A 22,691-nucleotide genomic window follows, 5' to 3' on the forward strand; every position below is an offset into this window, starting at 1 on the left:
TGTTTTTTTTTTACCAAGGATCATTAATTAATTAATTTATCTTGAATCAATATAATCCCTTCCCAGCGATGTGTAGCTAGTTCACATTCCATCTAATAGCTTTAATATCTCTATAAACAGAACTTGTTCTTGGTTGAGATTTTCGGTATTTCTCAGTTATACATTTACGTATCGTTGAAAATATATTTTCATTAAATAATCAATACTTATTAGTAACAGAAAAAGTATTTTATCACAGATCAAGGATTGAATCACTAATACAATAGAAAGTTTAACATTGCGTCGCATGTTGCGGAGTACGTAGTAAAAGACTAATCCTAATATATAATTGTCTCACGCACTCTTTACGTTTCACTTTTGATAATTCAGGTATATTCGAAAGCGAGATAGACAATTTTATGCGTCACACGGGTGAACATCAAAATTGCCTGTACCTACTTCTGCCAGACGTCAGTTAGTAGCTCTTTAAATTTCGTTCAGGGTGGTTCTTTCGCCCGCGCTGCGAGCATCAGTTAATGATTTTGTCATGTTTTTAGCAATAAGATAAAAAATATTATCATTTTTAACTTCAACTTTAAATACTTTAAGCAATTGCCAATGAATATTACATTTTTCCGATTAAAAATCTTTATTTTTTTGGCACACAAGGGTGCAGTTAAGATCAATAGTAAAAAAGTAGGTTCCTCTAAATTTCATTTTTAGAGATAATAGGTTCGTTGTTCTTGCAAAGAAGCAATTCGTAGTAGGTAGGTATAATATATTTTTTTAAAGTGTGTTAAATGCAAGTAAATGTAAAAGGTCGGTAATTGTTGTTTGTAATTATTGTGAATTATAATTTGCCAACAGATTAATTTACTCGACGTTTGGAGATCGTTAAGTTGTGACAAATGAATCGAGCAGCTACCAGCAGGTTTCTAATTAATGGGGAGTAAACAGAGGTATCTTCGACGGTCTTAAAAAAACTATTTCTCTTTTCGAAAATGTGTATACCTACTTGTATAAAAATTGATGTTTTTGTGTCAGCTGCCTGCAATTAAAGATGTTACAATAAAAAAATGTTTCTGCGGTGTGGAAACCGGGATAACGAAACGTCGATTTTGTCGATTTAAGTTTGGCATAATAAATCCGACGTGCAGTTGTTTTTTTCGTACAGTATCGGGAAGCGTTTGTGAGAGAGTGACAGAAAAACTATATTTTAACACCCGTTCATCACACCGCTCTGCGCTGCATATGCTCGAATATTGCAAAAATGATCAGAAAGCACATAAACATCTACAAAATCTAAGTAAGTTGTAAAAACAAAATCTGAAATTGTGGATTTGTGTGCTCCCCTGGCGGATAGAATATAGTAGGTATATGGGGTAAAATTTTATTTTATTTGGGATTTTTACAGCTATTACATAAACAAAATAATTAGAAAAATCTTAACAATACTAAAGCCAATTAAAAAAATCCACTGTAAATATAATGACAATATATGAAAAGATGTTTAGTAATTGTATTTGTGTGACGTTTGTATTCATGTGTATGTGAATGTGTGTATGCGTGAATGAATGAGGGAGAGGATACATGTGCGTGTGGGAATGAATGAGGGAGAGGGTGCGTGTGTGTGGGTGCGTAAGTATGAAAAAAATAATTGTTTTAAACTTGTAAATTGTATTAAAAATGGTACAATAAAGAGCTTAATAAAAAGTTAGAAACCTTTTTGTTAAAATTCAAATGACGAAATGATATAAATTGTATTTTTTTTTTAGAGTATGTTAAATTTCAAAACCGTATTCTAAAAAAAAAAAAGCATTTTATTTCAAAATTTAACTGATATACATCGAATGAATAATGTGCGACGAGTCCTATACAATACAGTAGGTAACCACAAAATGCAGTAAATACGAAATAATGACAACAATAAAATAAGGTTTGACAATACGCGAACGTTGATTCAAAACGAACACACAAATGCATATTATATGCACCTACATAATATATAAATAAGAATAACATATAAGTTTAATAGAAATTATTCGAATTATAAAGAATAATATGATGGTAGGTATACCGCCGCGCTCCACAAAGAGCCATAAAGGTGCCGAGATGTATTTTGAAAACAGAAACTGAGATTTGTTTTCAAAATAAAATCGTAAACTATCGCGCATTCAAATAAAGAACATATTTGCTTTGTGATTTTATTCAAACCGTGAGTAGGTACCAGGGGCGAATCGTCTATATAAGCGATTATGCGCAGCTTACAATTATATTTGTCTGTCAATAATATAATGTTTTATAGTAGTTTTCACTATGGAAAAAAATATATGTGTTTATTATAAATTGACTGTTCCATTAACACCACTTGGGGACCCGGGGATCACCTCTTGGGGACATTCTTGTGAAACAAACATTAAATATGTACAAAATGTTCAAAATGCATTTGTCAAATTGATTGCACCCAATTATGTATACAATCAAAGAAACAATACTCCATACATGTATAATAAATTAAATGTTTTACCAGTTAAGGGTATTTTATGGAGCAAAATTATTATCCAACAGGTGTTCAGCTCGATATATAAAAATAAATTAGAACACAGCTATCTAACAAGATTTATATCTGTTGATGGCCTAGTTGTACCAAAATTTAAAAATAAATATGAACAACGTACGTTGGATTATATTGTTTCAAAAATATTTAATATGTTGCCACTTGACATGAAAACGTGTCATAATAAAAATAAAATTATGTTTTTATTACGTAAGTTGTTAGTAGACAGAACGTTCCTATATTGATTTATTATTTATGTAAAACATTTTTTATCTCTCATTGAATACATTTTTGTTATTTTCTTAGGTTAACCTTTTCTTTTATTTCTTTCTTATTTTATTAACATTGTTTAGATCTTAATTTTAATTGGTAGGAACTTTTAATTTTCTTATTACTTTTATTTTTTCTGTAGATATGAATTGAAATTTTCGATTGACTCTGTTTTATGTTTTATCTTGTTTTGATTACATTTATGAGCACACACTATTTATATACATATGTTTATATTTTTTTCCTATATTTGAAATATATTCAGGTAAATTGCTATTCTTTAATTTTAATTGTATTATTTTACTCTATTTTCTAACTTATAAAAAAAATATTCCTTTAAGCTATTTTTTTCTGGTTTTGTTGAGTTTTTTTCTTCTTAATAATATTTTTCAAAGCCTCAAAAACAAAATTATATATGTTCATTATTTTATACGTATACAGTATTATGTCTGTACTCTTTTTATTTAATTATTAATTAAAACTAATGTCTGAGCACCCGATGACAAACTATTATTGAATAATATATTGAGTTTTTTTTTCAGACTGACGATGTCGGTCACGACAAAACCCGGTCACTGGTAAAAAATTTATATTTTTTTAAAAAATAAAAGTGGAATAAAGCTATAAAGTATTTTTATTATTATATTATTGAATAGTTTATCGGGACAAAATATATTTTAATACTTCGTTTTCTTTATAATGTATTAATATTGTAATAATGTGTATATTTTATTGAATAAAGACTCCATGAAAAAAAAATTAACGTCTTCCTCAAAAAATAAACATAAACATCGATAAGCGCACCCAGCGCCCAGCTCGGCCCCCCCGGGGGGAAAGAAACTGACTGATTACTTCAGCTTATTTCTTCATACAAAATTAATATTGTATTTCAACATCTCAAAAGCCAGTTGTTGTTTTTTCCTCCTTAAATAAGCTGGCAAATTATAGATATTATTTGAAGCTTCTCTATTTGGAGAATAGCATTTGGATTTTAAGTAAATTACATTTTGAAACATATTTTTTTTTTCTTTCAACTTTTGCATAGGTATATTATGTATTGTAGTAAAATAATGGAGCATCGACCTATTTTACATATATCTCGAAGTTATTAATTGTTGTTTGAGTTTAATATGTAATAATTATTTTAATTCAAAATAAGTAGGTATTCCGTCTACTGTTGTCAGCAGCTGCTGAAGCGGAGAGATGATGTTGTATTCACACAAATTGTAGGTATATACCTACATGCAGTAACAAGTTATAAAAAAAATTAGCTTACCTATAAAAAGTCACCGTTAGCTACTGGTAGGTACCTACTTAAATATTCATTTTTAGTGTTGAGAAAAAATGCGGTCTGATTTTTGTTAATACAGACGTATTCCCGTATTATCTCCCTGGATTATGGCGCTAGAGTGGTGATTTTTTTACATGCTATAGATATTTATCATTGCCATTGACGGGTCCTTATGGTTTTATTATTTTTTTGATAAACTGTTTCTCATGGGAGCGAGGACCATCCGAATAAAGCTCCCAGTTTTATCTGTCGTCTTCGGACGCACGGTATAAAAACAATTCTAAAAAGCGGAAAAGTACTGACAGAAAAGTTCATCCTAATTTTAAACCAAAAATCGGTTTGGTTTTGAGGTGCGAAAAACTTCGATTTTGTCATTTTTAGTTAGGCATAATCAGTCCGACGTGCAGTTGTATTTTTTGTACAATTTTGGGGAGGCATCTACGAGAGAGTGACAGAAAAACTATGAACAAATACCGGTTTTCTGTTGCTTTTTTAATTATCTGGAATAAAAAAAATTGTCGAGATAATCAAGGTTTTGCGTACCTAGGTTCCTATGTATAAATATAATATTCTCATTACCCAAATGAGGCCAATCGAATAGACACCAAATTTTATGATCTTTTTTAAAAATTAATATTCGCGTTCTTATGATTTACGAGACTAACCAGTTGTAAATAATTATTAGAATATGGGATCAAGTTGGGGTAGAGTAGGATTCGAACCATGGACTTTTGATCCGAGAGTCCGAGACACTAGCCAAAGGACCACAACCCGATTCATATTGAGTAAGTGCCTTATGATCTTCTCTGTTCTGCCTAGTACCGGGAGTAGTAGTACTAGGTATTATGTACCAGTAGCATCAAAAGATAATTTTATCTCTATGGCTACGCTTTGGTAAAATTCCTGAAAAAGGAAATCAAGTGGAGATAAGTCAGTTTCATATTGTAGTGGTTGGTGGGTTCGCCTACCTTGCTTGGTTTTAGATTCCTAGCAATATTTAATTGTCCCTGCGGAACTATTCTAAACCGCTCTCGCAGCTAGCACTCGCGTATTTACATTTTATTTATTTTATTTTATTTATTTATATATACGCCCAATGGGCATTTTTATGGACACATTTATACCTAGAAAATTATTATAGCAAAATTAGAAAGACTCAATGGTTTATAGTAGACTTTGTGGAAGTGAAAGCGGGAGAGAGTGTTTATAATTGAATTTGATTCAGTGATCGTTTGAAAGAAGAACTTGTTATCAAAGAAATCAAGACTGGTATGTTTGTTGGCAGACCTAAGAATTCTGGGCATAGGGGAATGAAAACCATAGTTAGTTCTATGGTTATCGGTATGAAAGAGTAAGTTTTGTCTGAGGTTTCTAGTTGGGATTTTTAATTTTTAATTTTATTGAGCTCAGTAGTTCAGGCGCATCAAATAGTGAGTTGAGAATTTTAAATATGACTATAAGGTCGGATTTATTTTGACGGTCTTGAACAGAAGATATATTCAAGGTAGTTTCTAACTCATTATACGTATATATTTACTTACAAAATACGCGAGATAAAAGCTTTTTCTACGACCGCGAGAGCGTTTGGAATATAACCCCTGGACTGGTATCTGACGCGTTAGACTGATCGAACAGGTTATATGATCGAGGTACGCAGGATTTGGTGTTTCGATGTAGGTAATGCCCTATACACTATAGGATGCGGATGTGACCAACCTACTACCTGATCTATTGTAAACCTGTTGGGAATCGAACTCCGTATACTTACTATACCTCAAATACTATCATCATCATGGTATTTTCCGCACCTAGGGGTGCATAGGGCATTGCATTGGTAAACCAAATTCAGCGTATAGAAGGTGAGGTGATCAGTCTTGCCCTTTCGGCAACAGACCAGGGCCTCAATTACAAACGCTTCATCGGTACATACCGAGACGGTATACTTAACTTTCCTACTATCTTTATCTACCCCGGAATGCTCTACCCAACTGTCTATACGTGTTTTCGTTACGTCATCTCAGACATAATATGATAAAATGCAACCAATGAGTGTTGCCGAAACATTACTCCGCGCTTGATGATAAAGTATTTATCTTTTGTATTTCAAATAGGCTTCCGTGATAAAAAGCAGCCACTTAAACCTTGGAAAAGTCCTTGATTAAACATGATTTTTATACTACATTTGACTCTTCCTAAGACGGTACGGTTAACTTTCTGTACTTTCTATCTACCTACGAATAACAAAGCAGGCTTTATCGATGACTTTTAAAAAAAAAAATTTTTCATACTGGCAATATTTTTAGAAAGTCTCAAAGGTCACGAGGTCTTACGCATGCGCTCTAATTACGAGAAGTTTTCAAACCCAACGGCTAGATGCTGTTATATGTTAACGTAATAGCATCTAGCCTTTCGGTTTAAAAACTGACAGTTATGACAGAATTTAATACGACTTCAAAATTGAATTATTTCCCTTATACTACTTCTAGTTCTATAGTTATGTTACCTACCTAGATATCTATTTATGATAATTTCACTTTTAACATATTTCGGTATTAAATTATTGAACACTTATCATGTAGGTACCTATTTAGAGATATGTGTAGGTAATATGTATATTGATATACCTACATACATAGTACATAGATATATTATATTTAAATGTCTCATTAAAGTTAAAGCCATATAAATTCCTTCACCAGAGCATTCAAAATAACGAGTCTAGTAATCCTAAAAACATTAGTTCCTGTCATTCAAATCCACCATTTATGATATTCATTAATAATCATCAGAAAAAATAATTTATCTTTTAAGTAGGTAATATAAATAATGATCGTCGCATGCGGCGTCTGTTTTTGAATCAATGAAATGTCAACACATACTTTTTCTTTAAAACTTTTGACTTTTCATCACCGCTCGCCAAGCAAACGAAATCCCATCAGAATTAATCACTCATCTGAAAACTTTCTCCCTGTCTCTTTCTTTACGCAAACTCCGGCTTGAAGCTGCTCGGCCGCGAAGGAAAACGCGTGGAACTGGTTCGAAACAGCGACTCCTGATTGGTCTGGGGGCCGGCACTGAAAAGGACGGGTGGACGTCTCCGCTCCCTCGCTGGCGGTCATTCGGGTGTCTCGGCAACCAATGGGACAGAACGATTTTAAATGGAAATGGAAAAAAGCGGAACGTATTTGAAGCGTGGAGCGGCGCCGCAGTCGTCCCCTCGCCACGGCCGGGAGAATACAGATCGGGGGGGGTTGAACGCATTTCCTCCATTTAATTTGCATTTGTAAGATCGATCGACCGTTGCAATTTTAAGTGTCAATGGACTCGAGAACTAGATCACGCCAATAAACAACGCATATAATAATAATTATTAACAACAAAACATTTTACATTTACAGTTTTTTTTTTTAAATTTTGATAAAGCAGTGAATCGCATGCGCAGTTTTGTGATTATTAAAATAATGATACTATTTTTAGATAAAAATGTATACCTTCGCTGTTTTAAGAACTAAAATAAGAAAAAAGATTGTTGTGATGTGACAATTATTAGTATTTGTGTTATTGCAGTGTTTTTTGTTTTGTTTTTAGACAATTTTCCAAACTGGAGACTTATAATAGAATGGATACGGGTAACTATTTTTTTTAATGTTTTGGATAAATTATTGCTAAAGCTTAGATCAGCTACATCTACGGTGATAGGAAAAGTCATTATACCTGTACCTGAACGCAACCAGCGCACTAAACTACTAAGTTCGGAGAACACGCGTTTCAGGCCCTATTTATTTATTTATAAATTTATTGCATATGTAAGTATAGTTCACCAAAGAATTTTCAGGTTTTGACGAAAATATGTTGTTTCTACGCATGACTCAACCTATGCATTTGAGACATATTAATTACGCAGCGACGGTCAGTCACTTTCTAGTATTCGGTTGGACCGAGCTGCCTTTTTCCCTAATTTTCCAGCTATTTTACCCTTGAATTTCCAAATTAATTTAAATATTCACTCTAGAGGGGGTACGGGGCTTGCGCGGCCCACAGTACATTCTTAGAAGTCTTGAGAGCGTAATCGCAATATTTTGGATAATTCCATTTCGCCTGTTTTTCTGAGAGAGCTCTTCCAACCTCTATCATGACATGGACGATCTTTTCGTTCTAGTCATGAGAGAACCCCTTCAATACCCATTCACCGCTTTCATTTGTTTGCCTCCTCTTTCACAGAGTACCTAGCATCTGCTCGATTGTGGAATAATCTAGAGAGACGCCCCTTATTTATTTACATTTAAATCAAGTAAGAATTGTCTAAAATATCTATATATTTGAGATTTTCCTTTCTCCTTCCCTTTTTCCCATCTACGCTCCTCTCTTCATAGTATACTGTAGATTTTTAGTTTTTTTTGTTTCGAATTTTGGATAAAATTCTGGATGGAAAAAGATTCTGTATTATTATCTCTAGAATATGTCCATATACCTACTTCTTATTTTCTCACTGAATGGTTTTGGTAGGTAGGAATAAATTGCAATATAAAATGTTTATGTATATAAAGTGTTCAAATAAATAAATAAGTATACAGTAGCCGGCATTAAATGAAGTAGATGGGCTTAAAAAAGAGACTGCCGGCCTAATCGGCAAACTGCGACTTTGTAGAGCATCGTCTTTGTCATAAATAAGTGCAAACAGATACCGATCTTCTGCGACAGAGACGACGCTCAAGAAAATCGGCAGTTTCTTTCTTAAGCCCGAAGTTTTTTTTTTTCTGCCGGGTACTGTACATATATATTCTTCAGCAGGGAATTTATATAACACTAGAGCATTTGAACATGAATACGGAGTGTCCTCTGAGTGTAGTCTGCATCTAATATGGTATGGAATGCTCTCCCAGAAGAAGTGCGAAACTGTAAGAGTGAAGAGGTGGTTTGGAAAAAACTTAAAACCCACCTGTTCAAAAAATCATTTGAATTAATCCGCAATAAATTTTAAACAAAATTATTTAATCACTTTGTAAAGCGCCCTTGGGGTGTAATATTACGAAAATGGCGTTACATTAATTATCCATAACAATACCAAAATAAATTATAAATTGTATTTTTGTATGCTGCGTCGGCGTCCGATGTTTATCGAAAATATAAATATTACGTAGAAGAGAGATTATATATTTTGGAGATAACCTACCCATATAGAACAACGTCTCAAGAGAGACGGGGAAATTCTTTGAGAAGGGATAATGAACGTTTAGGCAAATTACTTTGCTTGTGATCCATCACCACGTTCTCGGGCACTTTTTCTTCATAGGAGCATAGTCATAGAGTAAAATAATTTAAAATGTATTGACACGAAAACTTACCCATACTTACTAAGTTTGTATATTTACCTGTGTACCAGGGCTACACTCAATGATCATATGCATATGCTACCAGAAATTGGAGGATACTCATTTTACCTATTTATAAATGGAATAATTTAAAAATAATTATTAATAAATCTCCCTTTGTTTATTTCATGGTGCCGTGCTATGTTGAAAGTTGGAATAAATCGGCGGATAGGAATTTGACCTTTATTCTTAAAGTAAATCAGACTCATTATCGTCTGATAAAATTTGTCGTTAAAAGCTCTTTCGGTATTTCATCATCTACACGCTGTGCATGAAGGAGAAAGCAGTTTAACTGTCTCGCTTATAACTCCAATGAAATTCATTGAAATGTCAAAAGTCATAACATTGGAATGTCAAAACATGTTGAAAAAATAACAAAAATTTTGTATTATACATTATTTTGCTCTAATTTGTAACTATACACCGCTTAAATGTCACATTGTACGATTTCAACCATTCAATTGAATAACGTCAAAATATGTTTCTCGATTTAATCAATTACGCCATAAACGAAAAGTAATGTGTGTCAATTTTGAGGGTGTAAAGATCTATCCGGCTATCAATTCTGCGCTCTCGAATATTTAGCCATATAAATATTTTAGGGGGTAAGTAGTTCCTTTTTTCGTTTTGTATATTTTCATTAATGAATTCTCTTGAATGTAATATTTACATTTTACATTTTCAATCAGTTTTTCTTTTTTTTATTTACACAAATATTTTTACTCTGGGGGACTCCTCGAACCTTTGATCTACGAATCCACGACAATAGCCGCGGGACCACAACCTGATTCAACGTTATGCATTTCGAAAAAAAGGAAATATCTTCAATAATGTTAACAGTAATATTATTTTTCACTATTCTGATTTTTATGGATAACTTACATAGAGCCATTTTTGTATTATAATTTACATTTTCAATTGGTTATTTATTCGTATACTAGGGTATCCTTAATAATGTTATATTATTCTATATATATTAAGTCTTTTGCAGCCTAATCACCGTGGCCAACATCCACAAAAATAACAGCGGAAAAATGCTGAATACTAGATACTACCATCACGCGATTTACCCGCAGGGGTAGACAGACGGGGTGAACCGCCACACACGTCTATCCTTACATACATTCTTAGCTTCTTCCACATCTTTGTCTTACATGCCCTTCAGGTGTATCTGCTTTTGGCATGACCAGACTTGAAATTTCGGTCAATCTGATCATGCCACGTCGTTTTTGGTCATCTTCGTCGTCTCCAGTCGTCTTCGTCCTACGTTACATTTACTGGAGTGGAAAATGTTAATGAACTTTATTTTTTGTCCTCCGGGATTTTACCAAAATATATTTTTTTCTTCTAAAAGATAGACACGTTTTTCAGACTTTACATAAAAACACTTAATATTGTCATTCCTTAAAAAAATGGTGCTATCTCTGGCGAGGAGCATTGTTCAAAGGATTACAGTGGAATATTTCGTTGGCCCTAGACTGGCACAAGAAGCGTGTGACTGATCACCTTACGTTTTTTTTCTTCTTCTTTGTTTCGATTGGTTGATCTGCTATCGGCTAGAGGGAGATTCCTGAGATGCTGAGTTCCTGCTGTTCTTCCATCTCTTTGATAGTCTTTAAGGCAGACGGCGACCAGCTAGGATTTCATGGGTTACAGTAAAGAGGATTCTGGCGCTGTTGATTCTATCGACGTGATCTCTCCAGAATCTTCTCCTTGTTCTGCTCCATCGTACTATGTCTTGGGTATCGCAAGTCCGTCTGATTTCTTGATTCCGGATTCTGACCCTTAAAGTTTTTCCTGCTATTACCCTAAGTACTTTCATCTCTGACGTTCTGAGCAGATTTTTTGTTCTCACCGTATCTGCTCTCGTCTCTACTGCATACGTCATGATTGGTCTGACAAAACGTTTTGTACACACGGACCTAGTTTTCTATCCGCATGTGTTTACGATATTTCTCAAGCATCCAGATATTATACCGCTCATTCATGTAACAAATTATCTAGATACGCTGTCGATCCAGTGTCTTTATAAGGATTGTTTTAGTTCTTTACATTCATCATAATGTTTCAAAGTGACGTTTTATAATCCAGCCTATATTATTGATATTATAAAATGCCACCAAGTAGGAATAATGCCATAAGCGAACGGCCGCAAACAAGTGATTGTTACTTGGTCACACCGCCGCGCCATCGCCACCAACACGTGATCGTAAACTTGAAATATGTACAGTATTAATAATTCCATAAAGCGTAACTTATTCATTCTTCTTTCAATCTACTCATGTTTGTTGTAGGTCTGCTACTCACAAATACTTTCATCGGTTCACAGCCTACCCCAGGCCCGGCCGAGACAAATGCAAAAATATTAAGAGTCCTATACAGGGTGTTCTTTAAATCCTGTCACATCCGAAACCACGATGATCAGTATGGGCAAGAAGACATATGTGCATATTGAAAAATATTTAAACAAAGAATTTTTTTTTAATAAAATATTTCAAAAACAAATGGTTGCTTACTTCTGCAGGGGAGAAGTGAGGGGAGCGCGGCGAAGTATCAGACTCCCCCCTCCCTCCTCCTCGTTTATCCCCTGCAGACCGTTTATAACATTTATCTTCAATTTTATCCACAAAGTAAAATTAAGCTTTCTGTATGAGATCAGAATATTTATACATTTTTTTCTTCTGAACATGTTCAATTGTAGGTTACCGACGAACATACTTTAAATATTCATGCAAATAAACTCATTTTCGTACACAAATATCGGTTTTTCTTTATATACAGTCGAAGATAACTCTGTTAGCTTCCCATTGAATCGGGGCCCAGTACCCTTTTCTTAATTTTGTCGATAATGCTTGTCTCGGCCTTACATAGTTCACGGATCTCCACATTTGTGCTCCTATCATACATCGTTTTACTACACATTCGCCTGAGAGATCACATTTCGACAGTATGCAACCTGCTTTCATAATTATTTTTCTAATTCCATACTTAGCTCCCATACATTAGGGTCGGCACCAGAAGTCCATTGTGAACTGCCAGTTTTGCCTCCTGCGACAAACATTTGTTTTCCTAGGTGGTTTCAGTGCACAGCTCTCCCTCTTCAAGTAACATTGCAACCAATAAATATTAAAAACGGGCTTAGTTCGACTGAGGTATACATATTTTAATAGAGATAATGCTTTATAGGACGATAGAATTCAAAGCTGTAATGTCGCGCCTTTTTACGCCACTTCACATTTACTGACTACAAGTTGAGTTCCGAACTTAAATTGAATTGAATAAAAGACGGGTGCTTAGTGCTGCATCTAATGTAAATACGAGTATATATATCAATGTGCGAGGAATACATTTTAAAATTTTAGTTGATTTTAACTGATTTATTTTTACACCAAAAATATATATTGAATCGTCTTGTTATATGTGTACAGTGTGTACACAATTTTTTTTATATACCTTTTTATTTTAAATTTTATTTTTTAACTCTAACGGATTATAACATTCATTTAACAAAAATAATACATACATTTTTTATTCTTTCTCTGTTGTTCAAAATAATATTTTGTACATCTTTTGAAATGTTTGTCTGAGTTTTTTGTTTTGTTTTGTCTGGTAGTTTATTGTATAATTTCAGTCCCTGGTTTATTAGTCTCTACTGTCTTTGTTTTGTTTTAGAAAGTTGTGTATAATATTTTTCTGATATGAAATTATTAACATATAAACAAAGAATATTTTACAATACAACGATATTTGTTCATAAAATTATAAACTCTAATAAAAAAACAGAATTTTGGAAAAAAAATGATCGGAACCAGCATGAACACGATCACAATACTAGAGAAAATAACAAAATTAGACTTCCATTTAGGAAAAAGGCAAAGTCACAAAATTAAATTTTATTTAAAGCAGTTAAAAAGTATTACGAAATGGAAAAAAATATTTATGAAGAAAAAAACATATCAAAATTTAAAATAATGGTCAAGACATATGTGATAAACAATTTATAAATTAAATATATTTGCAATGTTATTATTAGAACACACATAACAATATGTATGATTTGTGTGCCCTACTTTAAGATTTAAATAAATAAATATTCTCGTATTGTGTCCACGTTTACAACAGTTTTTACATGTTTTAGTTCTTTGTCTACAATAACATCAGTGGGTTATTTATGGATAAATTTAAATGATTCTTGTTGAAAGAGTTCAGTTATATTTAATTGCTTAGTTTGTTCAAAAAGTTCTCTAGTTGCTTTTAGATAGGGAAGGTCATATACTAACTTTAATATTTTATTTTGTTGTCTTTGTAGTCTGTTTATGTAATTTTGATATCCTGTTCCCCATAGTTGTTGCATCTAACATATTTTAGTTTTTACATAGGCTTCATACATTAGATTTTTTTCCGTTTTTGGAACAAAATTTTTGTTTTTTAAAAAAAGACTCGATGATGTCGCCACTTTGCTAATTAAATTGCTGATATGAATTTTCCATGTCAATTGTCTATTTATATAAATAATAAATTGGTTTCTAATTTAAATACATTTGTAAGAAATCTCAACTAAAAGAAGGTAGCTTTTTTAGTCGGGTAACCATAGTTTCAAGGTTTATTACATTTCCGTCTATTAATACCTATATATATATATATATAGTTTAATAATCGCTCCGTATTGCGTAAGAAAAAGAATAAATACCGTAATTTCAGATTTCTAATTCGATGTTCCTCTTGCATCTATAGTTAAAACTATAACATAAGTATTATAAATTTAATGTTCGCCGAAAATATAATTTCCACCGAAAATGTTTTAAATGACCACATCAAAGGGAAATAATTCTTTTGACACATCTTAGCGATCGCCAAACGGTACTATAAAATAATAAACGACCCTAACACATCATATTGAACATTTCAAAGTTAACGTGTTCACAGAGGAGCCTTCATGATTCCATTAAAACACTTAATTCCTTGAAATTGTTACGTACGCGCTTCGTATTTAGACAATCCTAAAATAATTCATTTAATTATTTATTATTACTCTATCGGCACTGGTGATACATAGGGCACTGCATTGAAATTCTAACCGCAACGTGTAGCGATCATTTGTAATAAGGTACATGTACATAACTTTTTTTCACAAGTGCTATTTCCCTATTTTTTATGGTGCACTCTCTTAGTACCTATCCACAATTCCTCTTTCTTCTCTAACTCATATAGTGCCCATGCGGTTCGACTGTGGAATCATCTCCCATCCACCATCAAAGATGTTACTACATTATATCCGTTTAAACCACGTCTGAAGAAACATCTCCTTTCTCTTCCTTAATCCCTCCTCCTTTCCTCTTTCCTCTTTTTTCCTTTTTCCTATGAAGTTATAATAAGAGTTCGTATTTTTAGTTTGAATCCAGGATAGTGCATGTTTTTTATAAGAAGGAAAATTTTGAAAGTTTGTAGTCACTAAAATATCAGTAAAAAAAGAATTTAAAAAAATTGGACCTATAAAATATGCATGTCTCTGTGCGAGCCTCAATTTACAATGTAGTATTTCTAACACACGATTCCTTCTTTGACTTGATCTATTTGAATTATTTGTAAATAAATTTTGGTTCTTAAATATATATTTTAAACATTGAAAACAATATACTTATTTGTCTTAGGTCTAAAAGTTTAGCTTCTTGGAACAATTGGAAAGAGGGATAAGTGTGATTTTTGTGAAGCATTATTTTTAATATAAATTTTTGAACAGTTTCTAATGGTTTAATATGATTGTTGTAAGTTCTCCCCCATCCAATTATTCCATAGGAAAGCGAGTAGCGCTTTATTTTCTAAGTGTTGTTACAGAGCATAAATTTAAATAAAAAACTGTCTCGGCAAGAGAGAGTATCACTTATCGAAAATTCTGTTAGGTACAATGAGTTTTGAGGATCTGTTTTTTCCTCATTGGTAATCGTAGTTTTTTATTTTTAGTTTCATTATGTGCACCTATCAAAGGTACACTTTTTCTTCTTTATGTTTCCACATCCGCTCCTAAGTTGACCACGTAGACATCCCTCGTCATTCCCGGCCCTTAGTTCCGCTGAATAATGCCGATAGATCGTCATCGACAGCCTTTAAGGACGACGGGAGTCCGCGGGTGTGAAGAAGAGGCAATTTGGGTTAAGGTTCTTCTGAGGCAAGAAGCAGCACGTGTCCAAGCCAGGTCCTCCACCTTACCTCAAAACCCCTGTTATAGGAAACTGCTGCGTCTGTTCTAGAAGTTATAGAATCACCATATGCCTAATATTCTCCTCAAGCACTACTCTGAAAACTCCGAAGATTGGTGTTTTGAGTTCTGATAAGCCACACATTGTATTAATTTTGTGTACCTGGGTAATGCAAAAATTGTCAAGCCCCCTAGGGCTTATAAACAAATTAATAAATAATTCAGAATACGGAAACATTTTGAGGAACAGTGTTCCCGTCCATTTCACTGTTTGCCCTTTAGTATTTGCTAACACTCAGTGCGCAGCTACCGTCAAAGCTGCTTCAAGAGTCCCTAGACCACACAGAATCAGCCGTTAGTCTCTCCATCTCCTCAAAAGATCAGCTTTCAACGCACCGCCATCGGAAACACAACTATTGATAATGGACTCTTTTGAAGATTATATTTGGGGATTTGTGGTTGCTTAGTGAGGATTAGGTAGGCAAATCGATTTAAATAAGGAACGTTTGCTAGGGTTTCCACAATCTCGACCTACGGTTACCTCCTTTCCGGTAAATCTTATTTTTGGAAAAACATCAAAGGATGTTCAGTATTTTAAAATCATGCCTTCAACGTGCTTCTCTATACGAGATCACTATCATTATACTTTATATATTTTTTTACTCAATGCAAAGCAATATCAAGCCTGCCTTTAATAGAAACATCCACCCACCGATAGAAGACCAGATCACGAAACAACATTTATGTCGGACCTGAAAAATCAACGAAGTTTGGAACCAGATCCTTGTATCCCATAGCACATAGCTTTCAACCAGTTTAATCAATTATAATTTTTTTATCATAAAAATGTCTGCCTTAAAACAGGTTGTACCTAGTTAGGCAGACTAAACATAATCCAGAGAAATCTATTTCCTAAGTATGTATGTAGTAGATAAAGAAATTGTATTTTTTTGTTAATAAACTATGATTATTATTATTATTAATTTCCACGAAGATTTAAAGTACATATTTAAGAAAAGGATGGGGGAATATAAAAAAGAATAAATATAAAAAAATAATAAATAATATTACTTTTGTTCATCCAGATAAAGTTAATTGTGTTAATTGTTTATATTACGTAATTTATGATACTTTTTTTACCTTATAAAAGTCAATTTATTTATTTACACTCTTTATCAAAATACAATTCCATATTCACTTTGCCCAGCTAACAAGGGTACATACCCACAATATACAATTGCATAGTTATTTTTGTTATTTCTCTAAAACACATATATCGTAAATTTTATTTTGTTTTACCTACCTGTATGCCTAGTGAGAATAGACAGTGCCCAATATGTTTGTTTATACTTTGATTTTACTTTAATTTGACTTGATTTTACTTTTTGCTTATTTGTCTATTTTTTACCTTCTTTACTGTTTTGCAAACATATTATAATAACACTATGCTTTACAATAAACGCCGATTTATTTGGCACTGAATTGAACTGAAATACCTCAAGATTAAGTCAATATTGTTAAATGTTTTTCCCTAAAATAGTTTTTCCCAAAATTCCTAGGGAATATTATAAAAAAATACGCTAAATTTGTTTCGTAAAAGTGAATAATTCCATTATTTAAATATTTTATTTTTCCTGAACTAGCGAAGTAAACAGGGTTATTGTTGACTGTCTATAAAATAAAATCAATATTGTGTTTATTAGTATGAAAATTTCAAGAATCTTCGTCGGTAACCTATAATTGAACATGTTTAGAAAAAAATATGCATACACATTCTATTTTTCAAACAGAAAACTTAATTTTACTTTGTAGATAAAATTTAAGATAAATGTTGACTTTCAGTTGTAATACGGGCTCCTCAGAGACTTTGTGAATATGTAAATATTTTTTTTAGCATGTTCAATTACAGGTTACCGACGAAGATGCTTTAAATTTTCATACGAATATGCACATTTTCGTACGTAAATACCGATTTTATTTTTTATCGTCTCGATATGTCCCGATGAAGATTTCATTTGTTATTGCGGCCCAGCGTAAATTTTAACCAACCTTCTATACAGATACACTGCAACCGGGATACAAATGCAGACATACGGATATTTTCTTATTTATTTATTTATTAATGAAATCATATAGTCTTTATATAAAACAAGGTACAAAAGAACAATTAAAAAAAGTAAGACCAATTACAGATTTCACACTAATTTATTATGAATGCAGGAGGAGAGGGGAAAAATAATTGAATTCTAAAAAAGTAAACATATAAATATTAAATAAAAAGTACATAAAAAGAAGAAGACATTGTATAGCTACTCTACTTTCCTCCCTCTCTCTCTGCTTCCGTGAACATTTAAATTTATTTGTAAAAATTCACAACCAACAACAATTTATTAGATGCAGGTAGTAGATGTAAGTAAGTATAAATTAAGAGTTGAAATTAAAAGTTAAAATTAAAATCAAAAGTAAAAGTAAAAATTAAAATGAAAAGTTCAAATTAAAATTAAGTTAAAACTTTAAATTAAAAGTTAAAATTAAGAATTAAAATTAAAAAGTTAAAATTGAAAGATAAAATTAAAAATCATATTAAAAGTTAAAAGTCAAGCAGGAGATAAATTTAAAATGTCTTTAACAGATCAGATAAAAATATGGTATTTACAATGTAATATGTCGATGTCACTAAAACTGTCATTATATGTAGTCTGTATTCTTCGTAGAGTGCTTTTTTTTTAATAATTAGTCATTGAGTTAGGAATGTCGAAGAGTACAGATTGACGAGTTCTACGGACAGGGACTTGATATGAAATACCTCTAACAATTTCTGGGCTATCAATTACGTTATAAACAATTTTGTATAGAAAGCTCGTAGAGAAAATATAGAGATGATGATATTAAATAAAAAGCACTGGTTGAAATGTTTATTTTATTTTAATATTTTTTCCGGTTTAAACTGAAGTGGCAACCCTAGCGGAAGGTCTTTCTCGAACTCTCCACCGGCAAAGGTAGGGCCAATGTTTAAACAACATTTGTTTTAGGAATTCGAACAAACAGTAGTCTCGGGCTGGTACTCCAGCGTGGCCGTTCCTGCGACAATATTTGCTGCTAATGACCATTTGCTTATACACAATACACATGTCAACCAGGCCTCTGGCTTCTGACTTCGTGTCGCCTTTCATCGTCCGAACGGCTGGAGGCATTTTATTGGTGTTGACGCTTCAATCATCACGTCTGCGTCTGCGTGATTGATGCTTACAAATGAGCGTAATGTTTTTTTACATTAGCTAGGTTACCTAGATATTCCGATTATTGCTCTTCAGTATCACAATCTACAATTTTAGCAAAAATTATGTTTTCATATGGGGAAATTTTTAACTCTTATAAGATGTTCCCTAATCATACGATACGCGTGGTACCAATAGTAGGAGAGCTTTCTGAAGAAGAACATTACCGCGGATAATGTTTTAGATTTGATTTTTAAAATAATTTTTGCTGTCTTCTGGAAAAGGTTAAATTAAATGGTCTGGCGGTAATACACGCCGACCGACAAAATATTTATAAATAAATTCTTAATCAATAAAACTTAGAAAGAATTAGACTACCTCATTCAATTTTTAATTTCAGAACTTATAAAATTAAATTATCAAATTATTAATTTAAAAAATATTGTACTGTCAGCGACACGATATTCCAATATCCTTATTGTACAAATCTATTAATGTTTTATCCGATAGAGCTTTATCATAGGTTTTTATACTAGTTTCTCAGCATGCGTCTCTATCTGAATATAGAAATAAATTGGAGCATGTATATAATACTCGGTTCACTAGTGTAGATGGACTAGCTCTCCCTAAATTCAATAATAAATACGGGAAAAGAACACTAGAGTACAATATACCAAAAATATAAAATATGCTCCCATTAAATATAAAAACATAAAAAAACTTATCAGGCTCAAGAGAAAGACGTATGCCGAAAATCTGGCTTTTAGAACGTGGGTTTTTATATTGATTTTTTTTGTGTTTTTCTTTTTTATTTGGACAAATTTTAATTTTTTTACGTGTAACATATTTTTGGTGCACATAGGAATAGATATTTTATTTTATTTTTTCCACAGTAATAAGAGTTTTCAAATATAGAATTTAAGAGATAAGATTATGTAAATATATAAGAACTTAACTATTAGCACCTGCTGACGAACTGCATTTTATGCACTTTAGTAGGACTTGATAATTTGTATTTTAATTTGTATTTTAATTTTTGTATGTTTTTGATAAATAAATCAAATAAATTACTAGACTACATGACTGTTAAAAATAATAATAATAAACATATGTACTATTTATTCTTAAATTCATACGATAAAAACCTAAGACTTTTATCGGAGAAATGTCAATTGAGTTCCACACTGAATAGTTATTAAAAGAGACTTCGGCACTTTAACTTCAAAACATTAAAAACCAGGAAAAAGGTAAATGGCTAGTTGTATTTAAATAAGATTGTTAATGGTAAATTGGAAAGTTCAAGCTCAGTTGTTTGAGTAATATAAAAATTTGTGTTCCTAATGGTCATCATACCTTACGGAATTAAAAAACATTATTCGTAGATTCGCGTAAGAATAGTGTGTCCTTCAATCCAATGTCAAGGATGTGCAAATTGTACAACAGCATTGAAAACGAAGACATTGACATTTTTTACACTAGATTTTTTAGGTTTAAGAAGTATATACAAGATGCGTTTTGATATTAATATATTTATTTCTACAATAATTTTTTTTTATATCTTACATTGCTAGTTTTATTTCGATGCTTATTTTATTGGTATTTTTTTATTGTATTTATTGGTTTTAATACAATAAGTACTTTTTAATACCAGGGAATCTATATAAAAGTAGTGAATAACAAAGTGAATACGGAGCATCCTTTGGTTAGGATAGTTTCCATCTAACATGGCTTAGCCTGTTCTAAGATGGAGTTTTTTTAATATTAAAACATGTTTATTATATATTACAAAAATGAACAATGCCTATGTTTTGTCGCGGCCAGGTTATACTCCGGGTCCTAGTTCTAACCGAATTTGACACCTTAACAAATAATGTCTCGACTGTGTGCAAATAATCACAAACGTTGCTAAAATAGTGAATGATAAAATGAATACGGAGCGTCCGCGTCATCTGGTTGGGACAGTCTCCATCTAACATGGCGCGGCCTGTTCTAAGATGGAGTTTTTTTAAATATTAAAACATGTTTAATACATATTACAAAAATTGATAGTGCCTATGTTTCGTCGTGGCCAGGTTATACTCCGGGTTCTAATTCTAACTGAATTTGACACCTTAACAAATAATGTCTCGACTGTGTGCAAATAATCACAAACGTTGCTAATGCTCCATCTCTCACGGGCTGTGTTTACTTTGTCTTTCGTTCCTAAGTCAATAATTACGCTCTAATACTGTCTCTGCTGGTACTAATCGGATACCAAAATGAATCAATATCACTATTTTACTATATCCAAATCTTTATAGACAAGTACTAGATTTGATGCATGGGATCTCTCTCCCAGCTGGAGGTTGACAACGATGTTGTGTTTCGATGGGTCTTTATTAAATATTTAATAAACAGAGTAACATAGAGAGTAACTGCGTAAATGTTTCATTTGAGTCAATGAGCACTGAACTGGACTATATGCTGGAATTGACTGTAACTAAGGGTGTTAATATTGTCCAGTGTTCATTTTACTTTCTAGTAGGATATTCAGCTAGTGTACTATATCCGTGGCTGTCAGCGATTTTGATATCCGCTCGTGTCAGCAGTTTGTCATTAGTTATTTGACTGTTTTGATTATCAGTTGTTTACTCACGGGAAACATAATATGATTAAATTTTTGCACTAAACTTAAGACGATAATAGGTCATAATCAACGGCAGCGTACCTCGCAATTTTTTTGTTACATAATGGTAAGATAATCAGTCTAACGCATCAAGTGCCAGTCCAGGAACTATGAAATATTGCAGTCACAGGCGGCTCTTGCCAAAAAATATTTGCGTTACATTTTTTTAAAATTATTTTTTTTACTGTTTTATGTATAATAATGGCATAATACAATAAGTCTAGCTAACTTACTAAAGTAACTCGTAAATACACTTTTTGTGATAAAGACAATGCATGTAGTCTACTGCCAGAATGCAGCATAATCGTACTATGGAGAGTTTTATTGCCTACTGCAGTGCCATTTAGAATACGATGGTGTTGATTGTGTTTTTCGTAAGCAACGAGGCAAAGCTTTCTTTCGTGATCTTCTAAGCCGGAATTAAAAATCTTGTTGGTATTTATGTAAATAAATATTTAATGACATTTGTAGAAAATTAAATTATTTCACCACTTTTGTTTACATTTAGCATTTGGGTATAATGCCGAATAATAAAATAAACAAAAAAATGTCTTGTTGTCTCCATTGGCCGCCGATATTTTTTTTCTAATTTTCTATAGACATTTTGATCCGAGCATTAAAAATATATTCATGCATGTTGTTTGAACGGTTTTTGGTATAAAACCGTTATTTTTATTAAAATATTATAAACGTATCTAATTTAACACTTACCCAAACAATATATCATCTCTGCTGACAACTTTATACTTTCCCTGACTATATTATATGAATTATTCTTATCAATATTCCGCCGACGCTGTACTGATTTATGTGTATCGCCTTCTACTCTAAAGCATTGTATTTCGCTATATACTATAAAGCATAATCTTGGTCAAACCACGGTTTCACCACATATCGTATTTTCAAATAAATTTAGAGTTAAAGCTCGTGCAAAATAAAATATGCACGCTGACGATTGATATCTTTTGGCGCTAGCATCGAACAAAACATACAATTTAAAATGACAGTGAATCGATGTTGAAATGAACTCCCTGTTTATTTGTACTACCTGCTTATTTTTACGATCAATTAATATATTATTATTAATATTTAAAGCATTAACTTTGAAGTCAAACATTTTACTAAGTGTTTTTAAATATTTGT

General features: G+C 32.3%; 1 protein-coding gene across 1 annotated transcript in view; it reads left to right on the forward strand.

Moving 5' to 3' along the window:
• Positions 1-7,304: 7,304 nt before the first annotated feature.
• Positions 7,305-22,691, forward strand: part of LOC148274231 (paired box protein Pax-1-like) — a 69,646-nt gene continuing 54,259 nt past the window's right edge. The window contains exon 1 of the mRNA XM_088237413.1: positions 7,305-7,726. Coding sequence (XP_088093539.1) covers positions 7,717-7,726 — 10 coding nt within the window. The 5' untranslated portion in view covers positions 7,305-7,716. The remainder of the gene's footprint in view (positions 7,727-22,691) is intronic.

Source organism: Micrasema longulum, unplaced genomic scaffold, assembly GCF_059751315.1.
Source record: "Micrasema longulum isolate JH-2025_06_02 unplaced genomic scaffold, ASM5975131v1 h1tg001716l, whole genome shotgun sequence".
NCBI lineage: Eukaryota > Metazoa > Arthropoda > Insecta > Trichoptera > Brachycentridae > Micrasema > Micrasema longulum.